Below are 27,989 nucleotides of genomic sequence, written 5' to 3' on the forward strand. Positions count from 1 at the left end.
GAATTCTGCGGCAGCGGGAGAGGGGCTAGAGGACTGAAGATACTCATGATGTTACGTCCGCCGTCCGCTCGAGGGACAATTCCATGGTCCCTTCAGAGACCCCTCGCTGGAACTGCCATCCTTTGGGTGGCCACACCTCACTCCAACATGTTTGATCTGACAGACTTTGGTCATGTGATGTTTCAGTAGTTATATCCTTTTTGTTTGACGTGGGTATCTACCTTTCTTCTTTCTCTTCTCGCTCCCCCGCAACAACTAAGGCTTCACGAAGGCCGCAAATGCACTAGGGAATTCATAGCACAGCGTCCTTTTACACCCCGCCAGCTTAGACTGCGATCAAACGAATCAGCACCTAAAGGGACTAGAGAATGCATGGCACATACCATCCGCATAGTGAGCGTTAATGTGCGCGGCCTCAATAGCACGGTGAAGCGCAAGGCAATCCTTTCCTATCTAGAGCACTCACGAGGGGACATCTACTTATTATAAGAGACACACCTGTTAGCAAGAGACACCCAATGCATGGAAACTCCCAGATTCCCCAGACAGTACTGGTCTTCAGACACAACAAAAGAAAATAGGGTAGCTATAATGCTTGCCCAGAAGTTCAGCGGAAAGGTTGTTGGTACGGTAGCTGAGCTTAGGGGCAGAGCCCTGGGGATCAGGTTCCAATGGGAGGAGACACAATTCATGGTAGCATCAGTCTATGTACCAAATGAACGCCATGAATGCTTCCTGATTAATTATCTCAAACAGATTCTTACCACTCCTAACCGAGCAGTGGAGATAGGGGGTGATCTAAACCTGGTAACGAATACAGAATTAGATCGCTCTGGGCAACGAATTACACAAGCAGGGACCCTTTCACAGGCTGGTCATCAGTGGCCTACTAATAGTTCCCTCACGGACATATGGAGACAAATGCATCCCTCCGATATAGACTACACTTACTTTATCCACGGCACATAAATCCTACGCGCACATAGACCACTTTTTAAGCACTGATGCCTTAAGGGAATTTGTAACTGCAGCAACAATTGAACCTTTCTCTCTCTCGGACCATGCCCTGATCACACTATTGCTGAATCTAGGCGCCTTCCAGTCACGTCAATCACGCTGGCATCTTATGGGCGCCATGCTCTAATCTGACCAGACGACAAAGGCAATTCATAAAGCAATCTCCGATTACCTCTCTTCTATATGGGAAGCTTTCAAATTAGCAATACGTGGTGAATTCATAGCGGTCTCAACCGGTGAAAATAGGCTCCGAAAGGAACACAGACACCAGATAAAGGCAGCAGTAGCAGAACTTGAATCCATACATAAACGTAGAGGCTCTCCTCGCATATGGAGAGAGCTCGAAAAGAAAAGCTTACTTTTGCGTCGCCTGGACCTTGAGAGAGTGAAACATGCCCTACTACGACTACGGCATAAGTTTTTTGTTAGTGGGAATAGATCTGATCGCATGTTAGCTCACAGGCTGCACCAGAGAGAGGTCTCAGGAGCAGTACAGTCGATTATAGCTCCCTCCGGGGCAATAGTATATTCAGATGCAGGAATTGCAGATGCCTTCCGAGCTTTTTATAGCAGGCTTTACGCGGGTGAAGACGCTCCTACGGGGGATATCGATGTCTATCTCCATGACACAAACCTGACCAAGCTCCTCCCCAATATCGCATCCCATATTGACCGTCCCATTCAAATCTATGAGGTGGTGGCAGCAACAGCCCGTCTCAAAACCTCCAAATCCCCTGGACCGGGCGGATTTAACCCGCTATTTTATAAAAAATGTTGCCAGACTCTTACCCCCTTGCTGACACGCTCTTCAATTCATTTATAGAGTCAGGGTGTTTGCCTGACTCCTTCTCAGAAGCCTCTATTTTGGTGATATTAATACCATCTAAAGAACTCGTAGAATGTGCCTCCTATCGCCCGATCTCATTGCTCAATGTCGTTGCGAAATGTTCATGAGCATACTGCCCACCCGCATTAATCCATACATGGCTGGCCTGATTGACCCAGACCAGTCCAGGTTTATCCCGGGGAGACAATGTGGGGACAACACCAAACGACTCATACACCTCACAGACCTTATCAGTCGCTCTCAAAAGGAGGACCTTTTTCTCTTTGTGGATACAGAGAAGGTCTTCGATAGGGTTCACTGACAGTTCCTATTCAACATACTCCACCGTTTTGGTTTTGGTGAGAAATTCCTTAACTGGATAAGATGCATTTACAACAAACCCAGAGCCTCCATAAGAGTGAATGGATTTTTCTCCAGATCCTTCCCTATATACAGAGGCACAAGACAGGGATGACCCCTATCTCCATTTTTATTCACTCTGTACATGGAACCAATGGCGCAAAGAATCAGACAGAACCCACCGATATCGGGGATTCGCCTGGGGGAAGACATACATACGATAGGCCTATACGCTAACGACGTGGTCCTATCCTTGACGAACCCCGTGATTTCACTCAAGGCTTTGGTGGATGAGTTTTACCAAGGTGTCTGGGTTTAAAGTAAACTCCAAATCGCAAATATTGAATCATTCAGCCACTCCCAAAACAGTGGCGCCCTTAAGCAAACAATTTCCTTTTACCTGGACTAACAAACATATACCATATCTAGGTATCTTTCTGGTGTGCACCCCCGAAAGCACGCTGGCGGCTAACTATGGTCCACTTCTGGAGCAAACCAATAAAACTTTAGCTACCCGGGGTCGAGCGGGCCTCACGTGGGCAGAACACATCGCTGCAGTCAAGATGATGATTATGGCCCTGTATATTTTTCAAACTATTCCCCACCCTCGACTACCCTACGTAATTTACAAAGAGCCATCCGTTTATTCATATGGGCCGAGAAACACCTGAAACAAAGTCATCAACAGATGACAAAATCTAAGTCGGGAGGGGGCATGGGGGTCCGGGTGGTATCAAGATATTTTTAGGCATCCCAACTACACTTTATCCTGGCATTGGATCGCCCCCTGTCTGAGAAATACTGGTTATTTATGGACCAAACCATTGCAGGGGCGAATATATGGAGGGTGATCTGGCTTCTACGTAAGCAAATGACATGGGGGCTCTATTCTTCCCCAATAACGGCGATGAGAGAGGGAGCCTCCCGCAAATTGACGAAATTTGAAAAAAGCCTATTCACTAAAAAGAATGATAAACGTATTTTATTAGAATTAGACACTTTTCTTTCGGTGGAGAACCTTTGTACGAAGTCCAAGGGGTAGCTGAGGTGGGAGGAACAACTGGGCAGAACACTCACAGATAAAGAGTGGCAGGACATTCATAACAGAACCCATCACACAGCACACGACATCCCGAGCACAGTAGTGGCTTTCAAAGTTGCGTCCTATTGGTACTTAACACCAGGCCAACTACATTGCTGGAATAGAGACCGCCCGGCCTCCTGCTGGCACGGATTTTGGCAGAGGGGCTCACTGGTGCATCTACTCTGGCACTGTCCCAAATTAGTACGATATTGGGACTTGATTCTCCAGGATACAAACAAAGCCTTCAATACTGATATTCCGCGTTTCCCAGCTTATATATTGTTAGGTCTCCCCAATCCCCTAACCTTTCCCTTGCGCTCGCTTAGATGGAGGCAGATAGCACCCTAAATGCTGCAAGACTAGAGCTACCCAGGGAAAGGATACGCAGAGTAGTGATGGACAATAGTCTTAGGTGGCAATAAACATCATTTGGAGGACATGGGAGTGAGGCTAGGTTCGGGGGAAAAGGGGGTTGGGGGACGGGTGGGTGGAGGGAAGGATTCCTCTCTTATGTTGGTGAATTTTAATTTATAACTGTAATTCTCGGTTCTTTTTTCGTGTTTGCTTTTGTCTTTTCTCTCTTCTTAGCTTAGTACACGGACTCCTGCTACCTTTGAAATCGCTGCCAGCCCTTTGGGTTGCAGGCACGTAGCTGTGTCCTTTTCTGTATGCATACCATTCAAATCATCCAGAGTCTATGGACCCACCCCGCCGGACACACACTCGACGCAGTCTTCTCGTCCAGCACAGACATCAACTTCAGCCACGCCACAGAGCTTCAATGGACGGACCACAGCTGCGTCCACTTCACCTTCAAGAGAACGACGACCCACCACCACCAACAACAGGCCGCCCGCAGAAGCTGGAACAAGATCACAGCAGACCAGCTCGCCACCTCCCTGAGCCAGCACCCTCCTGCCAGCTCAGCGGACCCCAGCCAGGCCGCCGACAACCTCACGAAGTGGATCAGCATCTGCGCGGACGAGCTCGCCCCGCTGAGGACCCCGCCCAGCAGACCCGGCAGCAAGAAAGCCCCGTGGTTCACCGACGAACTCAAGAGCTCCAAGAAGAACTGCCGAGCCCTCGAGAAAGTCTGGAGAAGGGAACCTACACCGGACAACAGGACCGCCTTCAAGCTTGCCACCCGGAAGCACCACCAGCTGATCCGCGCCGCCAAGAAAACAGCATTCAAGGAACGGTTGGACAACAACGCACACAACTGCAAGGAACTCTTCAACATCGTGAAAGAGCTTTCCAACCCCAGCGCAGGAAACAACGACATCACCCCATCGCAAGACCTCTGCAACTCCCTCGCTTCATACTTCCACAACAAGATCGCGGACATACACAACAGCTTCAACAACCAACCAACGCACACCACGACCGAACAATCACCCCCCACCACCACCCTCCACGCCTGGACCCCGATCAGCACCGATGACACCATCCGCACGATGAACTCCATCCACTCCGGATCACCGACCGACCCCTGCCCTCACCACGTCTTCAACAAGGCCGACGCTGTCATCGCACCCCACCTGCGAGACATCATCAACACATCCTTCGACACCGCCACCTTCCCTGAGAGCTGGAAACACGCCGAACTCAGCGCTCTACTCAAGAAACCAACAGCGGACCCCACCGAACTCAAGAACTACCGCCCCATCTCGCTCCTCCCGTTTCCAGCCAAAGTCATAGAGAAGACCGTCAACAAGCAGATGGCCGCCTTCCTCGAGACGAACGGATCCCTCGACCCCTCACAGTCCGGCTTCCGAGCCAATCACAGCACCGAGACCGCCCTCATCGCCGCCACCGATGACATCCGAGCCCTGATGGACAATGGAGAAACAGCGGCCCTCATCCTCCTAGACCTCTCCGCGGCTTTCGACACGGTCTGCCACCGCACCCTAGTGCAGCGCCTCAGCAACGTCGGAATCCAGGACAAGGCGCTGGAATGGATCATCTCCTTCCTCGACGGAAGAACACAGAGAGTCCGCCTACCACCATACAAGTCAGAGGCCTCCGAAGTCATCTGCGGCGTCCCTCAAGGATCATCTCTGAGCCCCACCCTCTTCAACGTCTACATGAGCCCCCTCGCGGCCATCGTACGCAAACACAACCTCAGCATAATCTCCTACGCCGACGACACCCAGCTGATCCTCTCCCTGACCAACGACCCCGCCTCCGCCAGAGCCAACCTGCACGAAGGGATGAAAGAGGTAGCCGAGTGGATGACGACCAGCCGCCTGAAACTGAACTCTGACAAGACGGAGGTCCTCATCCTGGGCTCTTCCCCCTCCACCTGGGACGACTCCTGGTGGCCTCCCGCCCTGGGCACCGCACCCAAACCAACAGACCATGCACGCAACCTGGGCTTCATCCTGGACTCCTCCCTCTCCATGACCAGGCAAGTCAACAACGTCTCCTCGGCGTGCTTCAACATCCTACGCATGCTACGGAAGATCTTCCGGTGGATCCCCACCGAGACCAGGAAGACCGTCACCCAGGCCCTCGTCACCAGCCGACTGGACTACGGCAACGCCCTCTACGCCGGTACCACCGCCAAGCTCCAGAAGAGACTCCAGCGGATCCAGAACGCCTCAGCCAGACTCATCCTCGACATCCCACGAACCAGCCACATCATCGGACATCTGAGAGACCTTCACTGGCTCCCCGTCAACAAAAGAATCACCTTCCGCCTCCTCACCCACGCACACAAAGCCCTACACGACCAAGGCCCGAGCTACCTCAACAGCCGGATCAACTTCTACGCTCCCAAACGCCACCTCCGATCAGCCAACCACGCCCTCGCCGCCGTCCCCCGCATCCGAAGAGCGACTACAGGAGGAAGGTCCTTCTCCTACCTGGCCGCCAAGACCTGGAACTCCCTCCCGACCGACCTGCGCCTGACCCAAGACCACCTCTCCTTCAGGAAGAAGCTGAAGACCTGGCTGTTCGAGCAGTAGCGGCACCCCCCCCCCCCCCCCCCAGCGCCTTGAGACCCTACGGGTATGTAGCGCGCTCTATAAGTGTCACTGATTGATTGATTGATTGATTGATAGTTGTTGTTATGAGGTTACAAAAACGAATACATGATTTATTCCATAAAATCTGCTGGCTAGTGTCACATGCTGAGGACCTCATTTTGAGTCCTGTGGTAATTGTGGTTGAGCTGGTACTAGGAGCTTTCCTGCCCATTGAAGTTACAATATCCTCTGTAGGTCGTGAGTTTTTCAACAAGACGCTTTAGGTGAAACTTCCGAAATGTCTGGTTAAATCTTGGAAAATTGAGAATTAAAGGCTGAATTGGATGTGGCAGTCCTGATTTCTCAGGTAGGTTTGCATTTCTGAGAGTACCCTCAGGGTACAGTGTTCTTACTCCCCTTGAATTACTGACATCCTTGCAGGGGCAGCTCCTCCATTTGAGCTTGCGTTGCCCCACAGGCCCCAGAACTGAAAAATAAAACGGTAATATAGTTCATTGATCACCGTTTTATTTTTTGTAGCCTGTCCTGAACTAAGTGTCAGAACTGGGTGGGGCCAGCGCTGCCAAGTGGCAGCAGCAGGGAGCTGTGTGTTTATAAAATGCACATGTCTCTTTGGCCGGCCGTCTTTGGTTGGCCAGCTAGACGTGCATTTTAAACTTCTCTAACCCAGCTGTCTTAGACAGCTGGGTTAGAGAAAGCGCAAGCCTCCGGTGTTCTTAGGGAGCGCTGGGAGAGGCTGTTCTATACAAAACTGGCGCTGCTGTTTTTTTATAACCAATTTTATTGATTTTATGAAATCGCAGCAAAAATAACACCACCAATCAAGGGCACAATATGCAAGACGAAATCTAGACGAAAACACATCACATCCGCATGTACAGCTGACAGGCATAGAGAAGGTAATGACGGTCCAGCTCCAGTCCACATTCGCATGATAGAAGCCCCCTGTCTTTAGTCCTCCACCACCCCCACCCATTTGCCCCATTCGACAAAACTTTTGTGGGCACCCTCTGGCAGCGTATAGGGCCCGTTCCTGTGCCGCGCACCAGTCCACTCACCTACATCAGTGCGCCATCGTAGGTGGATCTGAATTTAGCCAATGAGCAGCTATGTCCCTCATGGCCACCATCAGGGCAGTGTTGAGGAAGAGCTTCTCAGCCCTGGTGCCGTCCAGTCCCTCGGAGATGCCCTGATTCACATTCAACGTAGTGAGAGGGACCTCCCAGCCCAAGACCTCAGCAAGTTCCCCGGTTACCAACTCTCAATACCTCCTGATCACAGAGCAGAGCCATACCATGTGATAGAAATCTGCTTGTGGGTGAGAACAGCGGGGGCAGGAAGCATCGGGCCGGATCCCCGCGCGGTGGAGGCGCAGTGGCGCGAGGTAAGCAGCGTGAAGGTAATATACTTTTATGCTCTGAAAGCAGTGCCAGGATTGGATAGTGCAGTTTCCTGCATTGAAAGCTTCTGTAAGGGGAGAAGACACCAGAGGGAGGCAGAGGTGGCGCTGCAGGATAAAAGCTAAGTCTATTTTATTATACATTTATGTTGCCCCCCCCCCACCCCAACCACCTCCTTTGATACACGCCAGTCGCAACTGCATCCTTGGCAAGGGCAATTCAGAGGAGGTGAATATGTTCCGGGGCATTTGTAATGAGGCTCAAGGTGGTGTCCTGTGGCCAAACGATCTGCAACCTTTTACTGAGATTTTCAGTGAACGAGCCCTGTATTAAAGAAAAGAAGAACACTAGAGTGAAAGCTATATACAGTCAAGCACAGGTTGAAGAGTTCCAGAAAACGTTAAACTAGGGCCTTAGTCAAGCATTTAGTAACACAGAAAAAGCAGAAGTGGGGACCTTCATTGTAGTATAATGTTGACTGCAAATAGCAACTGTTAACCGGTGGGCTACAGAAGGTGGGTAAGTGGATGCTGCCCAAGCCCCGAAAGCTAAGGCCAGTTGTCGGCCATTTGATTCTAATCTTTAGAGTGTGAGAGACTGGCTTACCGCTCCTGTATAACCTTAAATTCTGCAATCATTGCCACATGCAGAATGGCCCGTCATTGCTCCTAACAGCTGATAATGGTTAGTGCCTGTTGTGAGGGGCCAGTCTCTGTTTACGAGGTGACTGACTGGGAGGCAAGGGCTGACTGCAGCCCTGAAGGTGGGCTGTAACGTGGATTGGAAAAGGGCATTGCTCCTTTAAATAAGCTAATAATTAACACTTTAATTGAAGGCGCCTGAACCAGTAGGGGTGCCTTAGATAACTCACAGGTACTTTGCCAGATTTAGTTTATGGCCAGTATGCCACTGGACACAAATTTTCCAGTGACTAGAAATGGAAAATACAACTTTGTTACTTCTGGAATTTGGAAACCAATTTTCAACCACTAAAATCCGTTGAAGTTATTTTTCACACGTTTATTGTAATCCTAATTCGACAGCAAAGACTACATTTTAAAGAGTGTATCATGTGCTGTTTCATCTGTCAGTGTCAGTGGCGGACAAGCTGGACTTTAGGTTGTAATTGTACCTGTTGGGAGGGCAATGTCACCTGCATGTCCGACTGCAAGTTTTCTGGTATCATGGTTTTCAAATTCGGTCACCAGCCTTATGCTAATCTAGCCTGTGCGCGAAGGTTTAGATCTGTGCTTGATTTACGAAGGTCGTGAATCTGTCCTGTACCTAGAGTATCACACCAAGTGGACCCTCCATAGACGAATGTATGACGTTACAAAGCATACATTTACAATGCATACCTTTACAACGCAGTTTTTACACCGCAACATCCCTTACAACGCATACCTTTACATCGAATGCCATTACAACAAATGTTTTAAAACTACATTTACAACGCATTCCATTACATCGCATAATACCTTTGCAACGCATACCATTACATTGCATTTAAGGTAAGTGTTGGATAGTTCAGGGGTAAAAATTACTATTCTAAGCCAAGGGGTGCAACAGTAGGGTAAGTGTTGGATAGTGTAGGGGTAAAAATTACTATTCTAACTCCAGGTGGTGCAACAGTAGGGTAAATGTTGGATACTGTAGGGGTAAAAACTACTATTCTAACTCCAGGTAGTGCAACAGTAGGGTAAGTGTTGGATAGTGTAGGGGTAAACATTATTACTTTAACTCCAGGGGGTGCAACAGTAGGGTAAGTGTTGGGGTACTATGCGTTGTAATGACATTCAATGTAATGCCTGCATGTAGTATCATGCATTGTAGTGTCCTGCGTTGTAGTGACATGCAATGTAATGGTTGCGTTGCAGTGAAATGCGTTGTAAAGAATGTCGCCATGTAATGACTGCGTTGTAAATGTAGTGTGATGTGATGACTGCGTTGTAAAGGTTGTTTCCCTCCATAGATACAAGCAGTCTACTGTCCCTGTCACAGGTTCACATGTGTAGCACGGTGGTGTCACAGGTGCACACTTGTTGCATGGTGGTGGCAGTATACCATCTTTTATAGTGATTATGGTATGACAAGACCTCTTTATCTGTATCATGTGAATGGAAGCCTGCTGGCTCATTCACCTAAAGTTCTGGTGCTAATGGTGAACCCAGAATCCTAGCGCTGAGATTAATGCGTCTGGATTTGTATATGTATTCTAGTGAAGTTTGGTATGCACTGCATGAGTGCATGTCAACTAGAGTGACACAGTTTTGAAAGCCCCTGGCCAGTGCATGTACGTAAGATGGAAGTAACGGACAAAAGTGGGGAAAAGAGAAGAACAAAGTTAAAAGAAGAATACAGGATTGTTGTGAGAAAATGGAGATGTATGAGGTGGGTGACAAAAATGAGATGAGTTCAAAAGAACTATGGGGTATATGTACAAGAACTGCCGCTAACTAACGTTAGCGTTAGTGAGCGGCAGTTTTCTTAACGTGGCCAGGCATCAAAAACTATCACCCTGTTAGCGATGTATTTACATGGTAATAGTAACAGCTAGCTGCGGTGAAATCGTCAAGGCGATAAAAATGTTGATGTTTATGAGAGAAAAGCAACGAAAGGCCCATTGGCAGCAAAAAAACTCAAGTTAGTCAGCCCAAAATGACTTTTTTTGCCGCTAGAGTAAAAATAGCCTATAAGCTCAGCTCCATTGAAAAATAGGAAATAAAACCAATGGTATGCAGAAGGGATCAGCCAAGGCCAAGTGCAGCACAGATCAACAACCCCCCCAAACCCCCCAACAACCAGGATAACCAGACAGAGTCCCAGGGGAAGTGGAATTGCAGATTCAGTGCTACAGTTATGAAACGAGGTGCATCGCTGGGAAAAACCAGTGATGCATCACTTTTCATAGCGCCCGCATTGCAACACTATGGCAGCGAAAACCTTTAAAACGGGGACAGTCCCCGGGGCCCAGAGGCCTCGCTGTGCCTGCATCTGTGACCCGGAGTGGGAGGCAGAGGTGCTGTGGAGTTGTTGGGCCATGGCGGTAGAAAATGAGGCGTCGGCGATTGCCCTTACCTGGTGGTGAAGTCTGTTAGGTCGCATGGAGACAGGTTGCTGACCTGTGTGAGAACACTGCCTGGCGCACCTTGGAGCTGTGAACGGTAGAGGCGCTCCTGCATACCAATATAGGGAGGTCTGCATTGCATACCAGGCGCCACCACTACACCGGGGTTTACGGAGGATATTACCAATGGTGGGCCGCACCTTTCTGCATCACAGGCCGGAGGATGCTGTGCAGGCCAGACACTGTGGAGAGTGAGGCCCCTGAGCTGCGCCAAACTTTTGTTGTGGGAGTGCTGCAACTTCACACCTAAGGGGGCACTGTTGCATCACCTGCATCGGGAGGTTCCCCAGTGGACTTGGCGGCGACTGCTGTTCCCAGGCTTGTGAAATCCCACCTGGTTGAGGCTCCTGCTTTGGAGAGAGTTTGAGTCCCAGTGTCAACGTCCAGGTGAGGAGAAGGTGGGACGCGTAGCGGAGGAGGCCCGGGGGTGGGTTGGGCCCAAGTCTAGCACCTGTGGGTGATGCACACCATGCCCTCAGAAATCCCTGCGCTGCGGCTGACCTACTTCACCGAGGGCACCACACAAGACTGGTGGAGGACTCCACTAACTGGCTCACGTTGCTGAGATCAGCTATTGGTGGCAGTGGGTGCCAGGGGCACAGGGGCGGTTTCTGGCCCAGGCCCTTGGGTATGCAGCTTGATACACTTTTACTCGCTAGGAAACTGGAGAACACAGAATCTGTTTGCCATTCTTAGATCGCAAGAGACAAGTGGGTGATGCTGCCTTTCCTTACCTCCTGTTAGTTTGCTTTTGGGTGTACGTGGGACTAACCCTTAGTGGACTTCCTCTTCCCACCGCACTGCACCGTATGGTTGCTGCTGCTACTGTCCCTATCTGCTGCTGCTGGATCCTCTGACCCGGAGGTCAGGTGTTTGAGTCCCTCCTCCACCCGCAGGCTCCTGTCTGCGCCTCATCCCTGGTGGTCCAGTGGTAGAGCATCACTGCTCTACAGCTTGACTGCCCTTCTGTCCCTCTTTTCTGCTGTTCCTGTTCATCTTACTGCTGTTCTCCGTTATTTTTCTATCTTTGTCTTTTTTTGATCTTTGCTTTGTTTGGCTTTGTTTTTCCAGTGTTTTTTGCAGTAATTTTTTCCCTAGCCTCTCCCTTGTTACCACTGCGATCTCCCCACATCCCAGCCCCCTCCAGTGTCCTTTCTTGCAATTCCCGCCTCACAGCTGTCTAGCCCCTCTGCAGCACTACCTAATGTCAGACGCTGTATGTCCATGCGCTGCGTGTGTGCCACTGGTGCACCAAAGGCAAGCCCATCTGTGTCCGTCCGGCCCTGTACCACGCCCGCACTAAGCATGAGCCAAAAATCTGTTACGCTCGCGAAATTTGCGGATTTTCGGCAATTTCGCTTTCCGCGAATCTTGCGAAATTGCAGAAAATTCACAAATTCGCGCGCGGGCGGATTTTTTTTATGGCCAGCTCACTCAAGGGACCCCTGCGCCCTTCGGGGCGATGGCATAGTAACACACACATGATCATTGGAGACAACTCTTCTGGCACTTTACGCAGCTGTAGTGTAGGAAAAGCACTATACATTCACCCAACAAGGTAGCACTTACTGATTAGCCAGTTGAAAGTACTCCAGCTGAGTAGAGGTATTGCACAAAACGATGGCGTCTTCTTGGATAAATATGAAGGGCAGGGTTCATTCTGGCACGATGCTCCTGTCACAAAAATTAAACCTCAACAGGAAGCACTTACAGATATAAATAAAGCAGGTACCTGAGTTGAAGCTCAAGTTCAGTAACGCATTCATCAGCCCAAAAACAATCGTGAGCTTTGTCGAGGCCGGGCAGGTGTGCTTTCTCCCCATATCTACCGTCGGAAATCAGCTGTGATGCTGGATAGAGGCCTCTGAATCCTTCACTTTCATGAGCGCAATCCCCGTGCAGTTCTGTGTCCAGGAGCTTCTTTCTCCTCATCTGCTGCTCTGATCGGTCTCTGACCTTTTTTACACACAAGAGGCATGTGAACTCGCATAGATGCCCGCCCGTTTGGCCCCACCCACACACTAGCTGTGTGCACCGTCTTCCTGCCATTTACCCACTATGATGGACAGCTCACCCAAGGGACCCCTGCGCCCTTCGGCGCGATGGCATAGTAACACACACATGGTCTTCTGGCACTTTACGCAGCTGTAGTGTAGGAAAAGCACTATACATTTACCCAACGAGGTAGCACTTACTGATTAGCCAGTAGAAAGTACTCTACTCTACTCTACTCTAAAAATAAGCGAGATTTTTCTGAGAACTTGCAGATTTTTTTGATTTCACGCAAAATTCGCCCATACTTACCCCACACCAGGGACCCTGCCTCTCAGACACTCCACCGCTGTGATGCCAGCATCCTCCTTGCCCTCAACCCTGGATGCCACTCCGCCTGCCATCTAGCATCACAGAAGAACACCTTTGCACCCTGCGCTTGCCAAAACTGCAAACACAACTCCTGCCACATCAGCGCACCTGACCGGCTCAACTGCATCATCCTCAACGTGCGGTCTCTCCACAAATATGACACAGAAATCTAGGACATCCTTGATGCCACCTCCTCAGACATTGCCTTCTTCATGTAAACCTAGACCAACATCTGCTCCGGACAAGACATCGCCATCCCGACGGCTACAAAATCACCCGCAAGGACCACCCTGACCATCCAGGAACATTGCCATCGTCTACAAAAGCACAATCCAACTGATCACAAACTTTAATGACCCAACGGCGACCATGGAACTACTCCACTTCGAGATCCGACCTACCCCAACACCACCCTCCGCTGCACCCTAATCTACAGGCCCCCTGGGCCATGAACCCCCATTCACCGATACCATTGTAGACCTCATCGCACTCCAGGCTCCCCCATCCATGGACTACATCCTGCTCGGAGACCTCAAGTTCCACCTGGACAACCCCAGTGACCAGAACGCCACCCCCCTCCTGAGTATCCTCGTCAACATTGGACTCAAGCAGCTAGGCATCGCTGCAACCCACATAGCTGGACACACGCTCGAGCCCGTTTTCTCCACCAGCGGGAACTTCAACTACAGCCTCATCACAGAACTCTCCTGGACCGACCATCATTGCATACGTCACGCCTTCACCATGCCCACCGTACACCACTGCCATCATCGCCCCCCATCGCAGCTGGATCAAGGCCAGCGAAGAACATCTTGTCAACTCCCTCAGCACCACCACTCCGCAAATGCTTACAGACTCCAGTACCACAGCGCGTAACCTCCACCGATAGATCTCCAACTGCACCTACACCCTGGCACCCCTCAAGAAAAGACCAGGCAAACAACGATCCAAGAAGGCAAACTGGTTCACTCCCTCTCTCCGCTAGTCCAGACACACCTGCAGACGTCTTGAGTAGAGATTGAGCCACAACATCAGTCAACTTCGCAACACAGTCACCCATGCACCATGTTGCAATGTAGTAAATGTAATTTGTAAGGTAATAAGATCCAGTAGACGTTGGTATTCTTAAGTTGGTATTTATTAGTTAAATTTAGGTAAAAGTAAGATAATAAGGAGTAAGGAATCAGGCCCCACCGGGAGCAGCATCCAGCTGCTCAGCCCACTCAATCAAACTGACCACACATTCAAATCATGCACACAGTAACATTCCAATGACATCATACACACACAGGCTGAGCAGCAGGGAAGGAGATGATCAGGATATAACATATCTCCCTCTTTTAAAACAATGAAAATAAAAGAGAGAAAGTGAAACTGAATATAGTATGTCCTGATGGTGACAAAATCAGGATTACGAATAAGTAGTACATATAAATTGATTAACTGTAAATAATATCATGAAATGAGCAGTCAACATAGAAAATGAGTAACTGTATCATGAAATGAGCAGTCAACATAGAAAATGAATAACTGTAAGTAATATTATGAAATGGTAATATATCATCATGAAAGATGAAAAGAGGAATAATATCTTCTCGCACAAATTCAGGGATAATATCTTCTCGCACAAAATCAGAGAGTAATCACATAGAATCATCTCCCATCTCAAAGAAAATCCAAAATATCACCAATCATGGCAGTTGGCCAGACTGTTACGATAAGTAATAAAAGGGAAATAAACTAAACAAGATGGTGTCCCAATAGAATAACCAATTTAGGATGTAGGAGTTACCACGCTATTCGAAACACACTTAAATAAAGTAAAAAGAACAAAGCGCATAACACCTAATGCATGGGTACATGGCTACCTAACGACTCTCTGTAACTGAACACCTCTTATTGAAAAGAGCACTTGCGTGGTTCAGCAAAATAAAACATGAATAAACTTAACTGAGGACTCTGCAGCCTCATATAATTTGATCACAAAGAAATGGAGCACCTCAAACCATGAGCACGTATGTGGCTCCGCAACATATGCATCATAAAATTCCAAACTGGAGAACTAAACTTCAGAAAATACAGGAGCGCCTCAAACTATGAGCACCTATGTGGCTCCGCAACAAATCTATAATACACACTAGCATTGAACTCCTCAAAGTACATCAAAATATATACTAGCATTGAACTCCTCAAAGTTCAAGAAAATACACACCAACATTGAACTCCTCAAAGTTCAGCAATAAATGTAGACTCTGCACAACTAATCGTAGTAAAGTGTGAACTCCTCTATTTAAAATAGAGCACTATTAAATAAGTGGTTCATCAAAATCAGTATAAATGAATATCAACAACTAAATGAACACCTCAAATTAATTGAGCACAATTGTGGTTCATTTCCATAAATAAATTCAAACATTGTCACAACTCCGCATATTAAAACTTGACCATTAAAATCGACCTTTAAAGTAAAGTGTACATAAATTAATTCATTAATTACAGGATATAACAGTTCCTGCAGTAACAGTAAATAAGAACATCACTCAGAACATAAATAAATTAATCGATCAATTTCAGCAATTAATAGTTCCATAAATTATTCAGAATATAACATGTACATCAAAACAATTATTATGTAGTAACTTGTAGAAAATAAGAAACTAAAATAATAAAGGTAGTCACCGTTGTCATGCTGGACGTTGTGAATTGTGAGACTTAAATAAATAAATAGTACCTTGTCTCTTGAAATATAAACGAAAACATCCCAGAAACTAGCAGGGTTTAAAACAAGTTAGCGTGTCAGTCGCTGTGACACGATGATGTAAACGCTGGCAGACACCCAGAAAGAAAATCTTCATGTCAGAAATGCTGTTGGAATGAAAAGGCTCGTTCTGTACTACATCAGCGGATTAAATGTCTTTTACATCGGAAAATGCCTGAAAATTTGACGATGGCATGCAGTAACTTTCACGCTGTCATGTCTTCGCCCGATGGTTCACAGTAAAGATGCGTTTGATTAAAGACGATGACTCATAGGCTGAGAAGACGTGCTTTAACAAAGGCGGTGAGTCATAGGCTGACATCACGGAAATAGAACACGAGGAGAGCTCCCTTTCGCCAACTCCTCAGAGCCTTCTGAAACGTCATCACACAGTGTGAAGTAGGGGAAGGACAAGGATCGCTGTAAATCAACTGACAACTCAACCGTCATCTCCAAACAGGACGGTGAGTGTCAGAAATTTTAGTGAAAGGAATATTTACAGCTCCGTAAAGTTGGGCGCGCTGGCAGCTGTTAAGTTGATCACGCTGGCACCCAATTACCTCTTAAACACTGCTCCAAATAACTATAAATGTTAATGAAAACGGAAGTCACAGAGTGAAAACAAAATCGCAGCGTGTACATTTGCTTGTAGATGGTGAATTGAAAAGGCAGTTGTCTTCCTATGAACGCAGCGCTCATTTGTTTCACAGTTGCAATTTACTTTTAAATAGTCCAGATATCTGTCACAATTATCTTCACAGGTTATGGATCAATTGAAAGCAGCCGCGCCGCATCAAATAAAATGCTTAAAAGTTCACATCTTTGCCTTGAATTATAAATAGTCAGTTCACATCTTTGCCCTTATAAAAATAGATAGTCAATTAAAGTTGGGCTCTGAACATCTTGACGAAATATATTTAAGTTTTCCACTGTTTCTCTCTGACAACAGTCATAACTCGAAATTTTGACGCTCTTGCCAATAAATCTCCTAGTTTAAAATTTAATAATCTGCACAAAGACCAACGCTTGAAACATACCTTTATTGATGTTTCCTGTAGGCTGTCAGATGTGACATGACACCGGTGGGGCATCATTAAGCGTTGCTTGTCTTCATTTATAAACTTTTCTTCATATCTTGTAGTTCCATATTGTAAATTTAGTTCCTGCACACGTAGTTCCATCCCACCCTCGTCGCCATTGTTGCAATGTAGTAAATGTAATTTGTAAGGTAATAAGATCCAGTAGACGTTGGTATTCTTAAGTTGGTATTTATTAGTTAAATTTAGGTAAAAGTAAGATAATAAGGAGTAAGGAATCAGGCCCCACCGGGAGCAGCATCCAGCTGCTCAGCCCACTCAATCAAACTGACCACACATTCAAATCATGCACACAGTAACATTCCAATGACATCATACACACACAGGCTGAGCAGCAGGGAAGGAGATGATCAGGATATAACACACCAACCATGGCGCAAGGGTGCCTGCATTGGCGCATGGCAGCCACTGTGCACCATCCTAAGGCAAAAAGACGGGGCCTTAATCCTGAGCCCCTTCTGGAAGTTTAATGCCGCTGGTGCGTCATTTTCTTGACGTACTTGCAGCATGGATCTTGCACCATGTTGCGCCATACTTAGAAAGTGACGCATCGAGGCATATGCATGACCTTGTGAAGCCCTGTGCCACATTATACCTACGTCTGGTATGAGGAATGCAGGGTGGGCGTTCCAACGCAACAATGCTTGTAGGATTGGTGCAGTGAAGTCTCTCAGATTTCACTGTGACAATTCTAGGGCACCACTGCGTCAAAACCTTACTCCTGCCTCATGGCAGGCATAAAGGTGATTCAGTGCTATAAGGATAGTTTGGCCCCAGGCATTGCTGGAGTTGCGTCATGCTTGCAACACAACTGTAGCAATGCGTGACTTTAGTGCTGCCTGTTACGTCAGTATTCCAGACGTATCTGTCATTGATTGCAAAATGGAGCGCCGTACATTGAATATGGCACATCCATGGTATTGCAAGAAGGTTGCAGTGAAAAGTGTTGCAATGCTGTTTTGTCGCAGCGATGCAACACTTTTAATGAATGAGGCCCAGGAATGCATCCTATCTTATTGATACTGCACATTCCTGCCATTTTGTTTTGTCGCAGGGCAGCGCAGCAACATTCTTTGCAGCGCTGTCCAGCACCAAAACCTCTGAAATGAGGCCCCCAGTGTTTGCACCAATTTTAAGACCAGCTATTTTCTGGTCTTAAAAAACTGCCTCTAACTGGACTTAGCAGCAGTTTTGGTGGGTTATCACCGTATGGGAATTTCATTGTAAATATGGCGACGGTGGGTTAGCTTCAGTGTTTGCATGGGAATGCCCACCTTGCATCTCATTTTCGTTAAGTCACACTAACAGAAGTGGCGATGTTAAAAAAACATGTTTACCCCAGAAAAGTACAGCTAACTACAATTAGCGGCAACTTGTAAATACGGCGATTAAAAAAAAAAACACCGTAACATCAAAAAATATACGCTACTATGACGTTAAGTTCTTGTACATATGCACCTATGTTTTTTAAGCGTGAGTGGAGAGCCAACACAGTAGCAAGGCTGAGAAGACGAAAAAAGACAAGTAAAATTGAAGATGGAGGAAGTGGAACTGAAGCGTAGAAAAGAAAACGGAAGTGAAGAGTTTAGGAAAACAGATGAAAATGGCTAAGGGTGGAAAAAGATAGGAAGAGTGGAACACACCTGAATGCGAGGATATGGAGGGAGGCAAGGTGAGTGGACTAAACAGTGAGTAGGCTGATAAGTTAAACAGGTGGCATGAAGAGTGGGGGAGAGAAGCTAGACAGAAGAGAGCAGATTGAGGGGGTCGCTACCAGCAGAGGTGAAGGGATGAAAAGGGCTGAAAAAGAACTTGAAGGCTGATCTGGGAAAAGTACTCTTGTGTTTCCATTTTCATCACAAAATGGCCTCCAGCAGTTAGAAAGAAATGATTCGCAAAAGGTTGCAATCCAAGAATGCGGGCAACTTTTGTTTCAGTGCTTAAATATTTGCGGGGCTCACGTTAAGGGAATCCTTGCTCATAAAATGTGGAATAATTGACTTCAGAAGTCACTGGTTGCATACATGTACAAAATTACAGACTTATCATGGCTACTTCACACACCCCAATGTTAGCACGTACCTGGCAACAATTCTTTTAAAACTAAACACACAATCAGCCTGATTCATGAAGCGAAATAGCGCCCGCAATGGCTGCGAAAACGCAATTGCGGGTGCAAAACACGGAATCGGCATTCAAGTACGAAATAGCGAAATCGCAAAAAAATAATAGCGAGCGGAATAGCGATTACGCTGTAAAAGTCGCAGACTCCGGGAAGTCGAGCATTAGCGATAATGAAATAGCGACCAACCACGGAATCTGCGAATTGAATAGCGAAACGCAATATTGTCTCAATCGGCATTCATGAAAGAAATACATTAGCGAAAAATCGCTAAATCGCACATTAGCGCGGCGCAATTTAAGGACAACTCAAAGCAGGTGGTAACCATAAAAGCCATGATTAACCAAAATTTGAAAAACTGTTAGCCAATCACCAACAGGTCCAGGCCTGACCAATCACACATAAGGACATTCAGCAGCAGCAATAGGCGTTCCACAATGCCTGGGATGTACATGGTGGTGAGGCGGCGAAGGCTACAGCGAGCAGCACGGAGGAGACGCATGAGGCAGGCAAGGATTTACCGGCAGCGGGTCACCTTGCTGGGGCAAACCAGAGAACAGATTTATGCTAAATACAGGCTGAATGGGGAAATGATCACCTGGCTGATACAAGAACTCGACCCCATCATGCAGCACCCAACAAGGCGAAACAATTCTGTGCCCACACATGTGCAGGTATTGTGCAGCCTACACCTCCTGGCATCCGGCAGTTTCCAGGGCATAGTAGCCGCTGCTGGGGGGATTTCCCAGCCCACCATGTCACGCTGCCTCCACACTTTTGTTGACGCCATGCTCACCCAGCTCCACCGGCACATCACATTTCCCACGAGCCAACAGGATTTGGACCTCACAAAACTACAATTTTATAATGTTGCCCATTTTCCCCATGTCCTTGGCTGCATAGACTGTACCCACGTCGCCATCTGCCCACCAGCTGGCACGGAGTATATGTACCGCAACAGGAAGTCGTACCACTCCCTCAACATACAGATGGTCTGCAATGCCAAGACCATCATCACTGACATTGTGGCCCAGTACCCAGGGAGTACCCATGACTCCTTTATCTTCAGGCACAGCGGACTCCACACACGACTGATCAGGGGAGAGTTTGGGGAAGGACACCTACTTGGTAAGTACACTTTGTCGACAATGTCACATTGCTATGAAGTAACTGCGCTGCACAGGCAATCAACATCTGCTCCTCTCATTCAGGTGACAGTGGCTACGCCCTACGGGAATACCTCCTGACCCCTTACCTCAACCCTGCCACACCTCAGCAACGCCGCTACAATGTTGCGCACATCCGGACAAGGAACTGTATTGAAAGGACATTTGGCCTGCTCAAGAGCAGGTTCCGTATACTGCACAAGACAGGTGGGGCCATGTATTGCAGTCCTGCAGCGTGCTGCCGCATTGTGGCTGTCTGTGCAATGCTTCATAACATTGCAACCAAGCGCCGGATACCAGTTGACATCTCAGGCAGTGAATCTGAGGGGGACGACCGGCCAGCAGCACATGCGCACCATGCACGCGGGGAGAACCCAGCTGAAGGCCACAGACGTCGCAACCACATCACAGCTAACAATTTCTAGCCCACCCCCTTCCCCCACCCCACATATCACAATTGCATGCAAACTGTAATGATTACACAAGGCGTATGTGTGCACCAAAATAAATGTATTTGTTTGAATCACAAAAAAATAAATGGGTCTTCGTAACAACTATTTACAAAATGCAGTATTCATGCATACTGCATGAGACGCTCCATGGCAGGCTTAAGTTCAGCCTGCGCCTGTGTCCCTGACACAATGTCATTGGCGCCTCCGGCGCACAATTCCCAGGCGCCTGGGAGCCTCTTCCTCTTCCTGGGCAGCTGGAGCTGGGGCAGCCCTTGTGCTGCGCCTAGGTGGGGGGGCCTGGCAGAGTGGCTGCTGACACTAGAGGCACCCTCACTAGCATCATCACCCCCCACAATTGCCGGAATCACAGGTGCGTGCAGTGCGGTGACGGCGGTTGTCAAATGCTCCAGCACCCGGGTAATATCCTCGCAGCACTGGACGAGTTGGTGCTGCTGGGTTAACGAGCGCCGCGCAAGCAGGGTGGTGGCATTTGCCGAGGCATAATTGGAGCGGCTATAGGTGGACAGCCGGCTCAGCAACTGGTGGTGGCGCCTGCTAGCAACACTTCGGTACTTCACCAGCGCTGCAGTGTTGTGTTCCATAGCCGTCGCCATGCGGTCAATGGCCGCCGTCATGCGGTCCACCCTCTCGCCCACTCCCGCCACATTGCGGCCGATCTTCTGCAGCTGGAGCTGGATGGCTCCTTGCTGCTGCGACTGGCGCTGGTGTAAACGCAGCATGCGCCGCTCCACACTCATGCAGGCGTGGAAATGGCCATTGCCCCTCCTGGTGGTCGGCCGCTGTGTAGCGGATGTGGCTGGCCCAGATGGTGGTGGACGAGCTGCAGGTCTTGCAGCAGCTGGTGTTGCAGGTGCGGCAGGTGTGGTGGGTGGCCTGGCCTTGGCAGCCGGTGGGCCTGAGGCGGATGCAGAAGGCAAGGTGGGTGGCCTGGCCTTGGCAGCCGGTGGGCCTGAGGCGGATGCAGAAGGCAAGGTGGGTGGCCTGGCCTTGGCAGCCGGTGGGCCTGAGGCGGATGCAGCAGGCAAGGTGGGTGGCCTGGCCTTGGCAGCCGGTGGGCCTGAGGCGGATGCAGCAGGCAAGGTGGGTGGCCTGGCTGCTGGTGTTGGCGCTGCCGCAGGGGCTGGTGGCTGGGTAGCAGGTAGGGATTCCTCCTCCTGGGCCTCCTCGTCGATCAGCAGCCTCTCACTGTCGCTGCTATCTCCCGCACCTGTGAGGGTAAGTGGATACTCATTAGGTGCATGTGACTGTCCGACGTGCAGATGTTACATGCATGCTGGGTGTCATTCCCTGGGTGGCTGTGTATTTGCGCACTTTGGAACCTTTCGGGCCGCATTGTGGTACTACTACATTGTGGACATACTACGTCTCCCACAATGCTTCAGGGCATTTCCTGATGCACGGCATGACTAAGGGCCAATGAGTGAGCCTATTTGGTCAGGGGCGGTCATAGGGGACAGGGTCGCAGTCGCATGCCACTTACCTTGGGTGTCTTGGGTGGGGCGGGAGGAGTCCAGAGGGGTCACGCCAACACACGCCTCCCTCTCCAACGTGTCCTCTACCCGGTCCTCCAGGGGGGTGTTGGGTGGGACAGTCGGTCCACCACCTCCGGTGCCTGATGCCTCACCAAGGCGCTCCGCCACCCTCTCCTTGGCACGCCCTCGGAGGTCGTACCACCGCTTTTTTAATTCCTCCAGGGACCTGTCCGCAACGCCCACAGAGTTCACGCTTGCGGCAATCCCCACCCAGATCCTCCTCTTCTCCTGCTCTGGGACCCTCCGGGAGTTTGCACCAAACAGCTGGTCGTGGTTGGCCACCACACCCTCTATGAGGTTCTCCAGCTCCTGTTCGGAGAATTTCAATTTGCGCTTGCGGCCAGCGCTGTTGCTGGGTCCGGGCTGCGGTTCGTCTGACATAGCGGTCGCTATTTCGGCGGGGTCGGGATGCGCAAACGGCGGGTTGGTGGCAGCTTTCCGTCGTGGACAGTCGACTGATAGCGTCACTGTGGTGTTTGGGGGTGGGATTTGGCTGCTTCCTGGTTGTGATGTCATCACGGTGCTCGGAATGCGTCTTCCCGTTTTCCAGATCCCGCGAGAATGCGACTCGCAATCCCGTGCAATTGGGATTGCGAGCGCAATCTCGTGCGATCGGGATTGCGAGTCGCAATCCCGATCGCAGGTAGCCGGAAATAGCGATTATTCTGCGTTTTTTGTGGGTCGCTAACGGCTTTAGCGCCCGCATGCGAGTCGCTATTTTTTCTCCGAAAAGTACATGAATGCCGTTTTGCGTTTCCTCAATAGCGAGTCGCTATTGATCGCTATTAGGGACACGCAAAACGGCCCGTACATGAATCAGGCTAAATATTTCTAATTGTACAAATGGTGCCCTATTACTATGGGACATTCTCTCTGCAGTCACAAATTATGTTGGGGTCTGAGGGAGATTTACTATAAACTAGCACAAAGCAGAACAGCAACAAATTGCTGCACTGCATAGGCCTTGGAGGAGAGAGCAGGACAGTGCCATATCTACTTAAATGTTCTGCTGCTCTTCTCTTCCTCAGCAGTGGTGCTCTTTTAGTTCGCCTAGCATCATGCACACATTTTTCCACCATAGCGCAAATGTGTGTGTGATGTCTAGCTTAAGTTTTGTACTGGAAGAGTATCCTTCTGTAGAAAAATACTATGCTAAGATATACTTTAAAATATGTTAAACATTGTATACGTAGTGTACAGCACAGCGTATGGGTGATGTTTAACCCCTTGGCTGCTGCCGTCGGTCAACGGTCGTCACATGCACTACTTTGGTAGTGCTGCGAACGTCCGTTGGCCGACGGTGCCCCACCCGTTTTTCGAACGTTCAGCACTGGAGCTGAACGTTCGGCGCAGGCAAGGTGTTAAAAATCTCGGTGTGTTAACACCTGCTTCAAGTAGGCATTATTTATTTTTTTCAAGCAAAGATTGTCTTCAATTGTTAGAAGATAGGACTTACATCAAAAACCATGGGTGGTAGCGTGAGAGAGGCCATGTACCAACTTTGGTCACACCACTGATGCGAAATATTACAAAGTAGCACACAATATAATTTGTATTACTTTTAGAACACATTACAGCAAAAAATGTTTTGCACTAGAAAGTAAATTACAAAACAGCACTTTGCACCAATTTGTATCTCTTTTGGTGACTGCACTGGCACACAGTGTTGATAAATCTACCCCACGTAGTGAAAACCTGTGCTATTTCCTGCTTTGCTCCATGTTCACTTTTTGTAATACAATCCATGACATGCTTAGACCTGCTGTGCTGAACAAAGTTTCCTCTGATTTCGAATTATCAAATTCAAATACAGCATCCTTTTGCCTTTCCATTTTAGAAGAAGAAACGAAATGAGAACGAACAGGCCGTGGAAGGGGAAGGCTCTGCGATGAATGACATGCCACAAACTGAAGAAATGACTGACATGGTGGAGATGAGGGAAGAGGGAGAGTGAGTTCCAGAAATCCTTCTTTAGTGGCAGTCAAGAGGACACTTTAGCATTGTTTCCTATTTCGGCCTATTGTTTTTTTTTCTTTCTTTTTTTTTTTTACAAGAGCCCTTGACTTTGCAAGGTTTCAGACAATTTCTTTAGCATACTGGGTATGCTTTATTTTAGGGGCCTTGATGGCCTTCTCTTGAAGTAAGCATTAACCTCTTTTATTCCATTCAAACACAGCAGACATGGGTACGTCACATCTGCTGGAAACTTCCCACAGAACCCTTCAGAACTGGACAATCTATGCTACGCGTGTCAACCAAAGCACTAGTTGACTTTTTGCTGCCATTCGCTGCACTGCCGTCCTCCTTGTGTTTTTTCTTCAGTTTCCTTCACTGAAACCTCAACCACGTCCTCCGGAAGTTCATTCTTTTCTCTTTCATTGGAAACAAAGTATTTTGCGTCATTCCAGCCCAAACATGCCAAGGTGAGGAGTGTATTGACTTTCGCGTAGAGGATGATGAACACTGTCGTAAGGCACGTGATGCTATAGTTGGGTCTTGAAAGTCAATGAGCTTGTGGGAGGCCTAGTGAGGACGGGCTAACCAGCCACCATTTTGTATCGGCAGAAGTTGAGTGCAGGATACCACTGCAACTGTTGTACTTGCAAACGAAATGCACAACGCCATAACCAACTTTCATGGAAATGACTCTAGCAATAATGGCATTCGGAATGAGTCAATAATGCAAGATAATTGCCGTTTTCTTTAGATGCATGTGCTAGTTTCCAGTAGAGATGATCAGTGGGTACCTCGGCACTGCTTCTCATGGTAAGGCTCATTTCAAAATTCTGTTAACGTTAAAATAGCACCCTGAGAAGCAACAACGCTGTTGAGTCAGTGGCAGGAAAAATATGCGTAAGATACACTTACGCTAGCACGCTTACACTGTTCCATGGTAGCGTGTTTTTATACCACACTTTAAACCAATGGGATCTTTTGAACTCGGAACCACGCCCAGTTCTCATGGTTGCACAGTTCACAAGCTGACTGTTTTAAAAATGGGAAGATATTTGTGTTTTTATCATGAACAGTATGTCTTGGAATTAGCAAAATATAAAAAATAGCCAAATGTGCTCCTTGATTTTAATTCCACATTCATCCTACCCTCAAATCAATATTTATTTTTTCAGTCAAGTTGTTTGAAGTTTATGTTCATTGTTTAGCTAGTCTGCACTGCAAAAGAAAAAGTGCCATACAATCTCTTAGAGTTTTACCATTTCAGTACCAGTGTGTCAGTGTGCCTTGGAAACCATATTGTTTCAGTATTAGTGCATGTAATGTCCCTTGCCATTTTGTCCTGATTATATGTTAAGAAAAAATGTACTTAATATGCCGTTAGGTGAAACGTCACAGTGTCATCTATGTTTCTTATCTTGAGAGTTCATTGCTTTTTGGAAAAAAAAGCATATATGAAACTGATGCTGTTTCAATATGGATACTTCCAGTTATTTGTGGACGCCTTTCCTTCAAACAGAATGCGTGTGGTATAAAAACACATTGGATCGTCACAAATATTCAAATGCAAAAAAATCTATATTTAAATCTGGTGTTGGTCTTCATGTTAAGGCCCGTCTAGGGTCTGCTTCATTGCCATGAGGTTGCATTCTCCAAAACACATACCTACAAATGGTAAAACAATTGTGTCTGGTCAGAACGGAGAAAACAATGCCGTTTTATATTAAGCTTTTGTTTCATATGACACGAGACAAGGTATTTAAGCAGCAGAATTTGTAGAACATTTGTAAATATTTAATATTTGTGTGGGGTTAGAGCCTAATATTCTACTTCAAGAAGTAGAGGGGACAAAAGTATTCTATTTAAATATAATATGTTAGGCTATGATATTGAGCAAATGTGTGAATGCTTGGTAATATGATTGAAAAGGGTGAGATTAATGTTATGAAAAACTTGAAAAGGATATTTTATGGATAAAAATGGATTTAAATTTATATGTATTGCATATTGTATAATGACCAAATATAATGAACAGTGGTTAAGAAAATTGAAAAGTGCTTTTTATTTTTTCAGTGAAATATTTAATTCTCATTTATATATGCCTCGTGTGCTATATATGATGCAAGGAGTTGTTCACTTCTAATTGTTTAGCACTGATGATTAAGTGAATTTTAACGTAGGGAGGCTTATAGCCCGTCAAGTAAAATATGCATTATCAGTTTAACAGTGGCGTACCTGATATATCAGAAAAACAGTATTTAAATATTTTGGAGTACATCATTTCTAATAGTCCATTTTCCTCTCCTCGCGCTTTAAGTCTTGGTTAATGGATCAAATGAAAACGTGTGACTATATATATATATATATATTCACTGAAAAAACCATAGGTTATAGACCATATATAGTTAGGAATTAGCATTTACAAAACCTTATTTTACTCACACAAAACCATTGAAATTCCATATATAGTTAGTTGCACTAACTATATATCGCGCACCCGCAATCCACTGCTGATGATGTCACATATTACATCATTCATGACATGGTCAGTGACATCACTGATGACATCACTGATGACATCTCAAATGACATCACTGATGACATCACTGATGACATCATCCATTGACTGTGTGTTTCTGTAAAGTTTAAATATGTCTTACATATTGAAGAATGAGTAGATGTATAAGTGTCTGGACGAAGGATTTAGTAGGTGCGTGACTGACTGTATGAGTGAGTGATTAAATGTGTCTCACTGAGTGCATGGGTTAGTGACTAAACTGCCTTAATTTGTGCATCATTATGTCTGTTGTTCTGTAAACTGCTGCATGTGTTGATCAGTAGCTATATGAGTAACTATATGGGTTATTGATTGATTGCCCAAGTATTTGTATGGGAGACTGAGTGTGTGTGTGGCTGGCTGGGAGGTGTGTGACTCTGTGCAGATCAATGTGTACTTGTATCAATGATTGTATAAGAGAGTAAGTATGTGTTAGTATATGTTTGAAAATGTAAGGTGCTCTATGTTTAACTGTATAGATTAGAAAATGGAAGTGTGATTGATTCTTTACATGACTGACTAGGTGTGTGAGTAACTCCATGGAGGAGTGGCAGAGTGTGAGTGTCTGTATAGGTGTATGAGTGCATATGATAGTGTTGTAAAGATGAGTGATTGTATGTATGAATGATTGTATGGGTGAATGAGTGAATGTGTGTGTAGACGTATGAATCAGTGAGTGCGTATGTAGTAACTAGTATTGGTGTGTCAATGGTTTAAAAAATTATATTCTGTATTTAACACTGGGTGTAACAGAGTTTATATTAAAGTGTGAGGAGATGCATTGTATTGTCACATGAATGATATCATCAGTGATGTGACCATTGATGTCAAATGAGATGTCATCAGTGATGTCATTTGAGATGTCATCAGTGATGTCATTTGAGATGTTATCAGTGATGTCATTTGAGATGTCATCAGTGATGTCATCAGTGATGTCATTTGAGATGTCATCAGTGATGTCATCAGTGATGTCACTGACCATGTCATGAATGATGTAATATGTGACATCATCAGCAGTGGATTGCGGGTGCGCGATATATAGTTAGTGCAACTAACTATATATGGAATTTCAATGGTTTTGTGTGAGTAAAATAAGGTTTTGTAAATGCTAATTCCTAACTATATATGGTCTATAACCTATGGTTTTTTCAGTGAATTTTCAAGGT

At 47.1% G+C, this 27,989-nt stretch overlaps 1 protein-coding gene across 2 annotated transcripts in view; it reads left to right on the plus strand.

Moving 5' to 3' along the window:
• ANKH (ANKH inorganic pyrophosphate transport regulator) overlaps positions 1 to 26,313 on the plus strand; it is a 563,090-nt gene extending 536,777 nt beyond the window's left edge. For both annotated transcript variants that reach the window (XM_078687590.1, XM_078687591.1), the window contains exon 12: positions 24,151 to 26,313. In XM_078687590.1, coding sequence (XP_078543716.1) covers positions 24,151 to 24,267 — 117 coding nt within the window. In that variant the 3' untranslated portion in view covers positions 24,268 to 26,313. The remainder of the gene's footprint in view (positions 1 to 24,150) is intronic.
• The last annotated feature ends 1,676 nt before the right edge of the window (positions 26,314 to 27,989 follow it).

This window comes from Lissotriton helveticus, chromosome 4_1 (assembly GCF_964261635.1).
Source record: "Lissotriton helveticus chromosome 4_1, aLisHel1.1, whole genome shotgun sequence".
Classification (NCBI taxonomy): domain Eukaryota; kingdom Metazoa; phylum Chordata; class Amphibia; order Caudata; family Salamandridae; genus Lissotriton; species Lissotriton helveticus.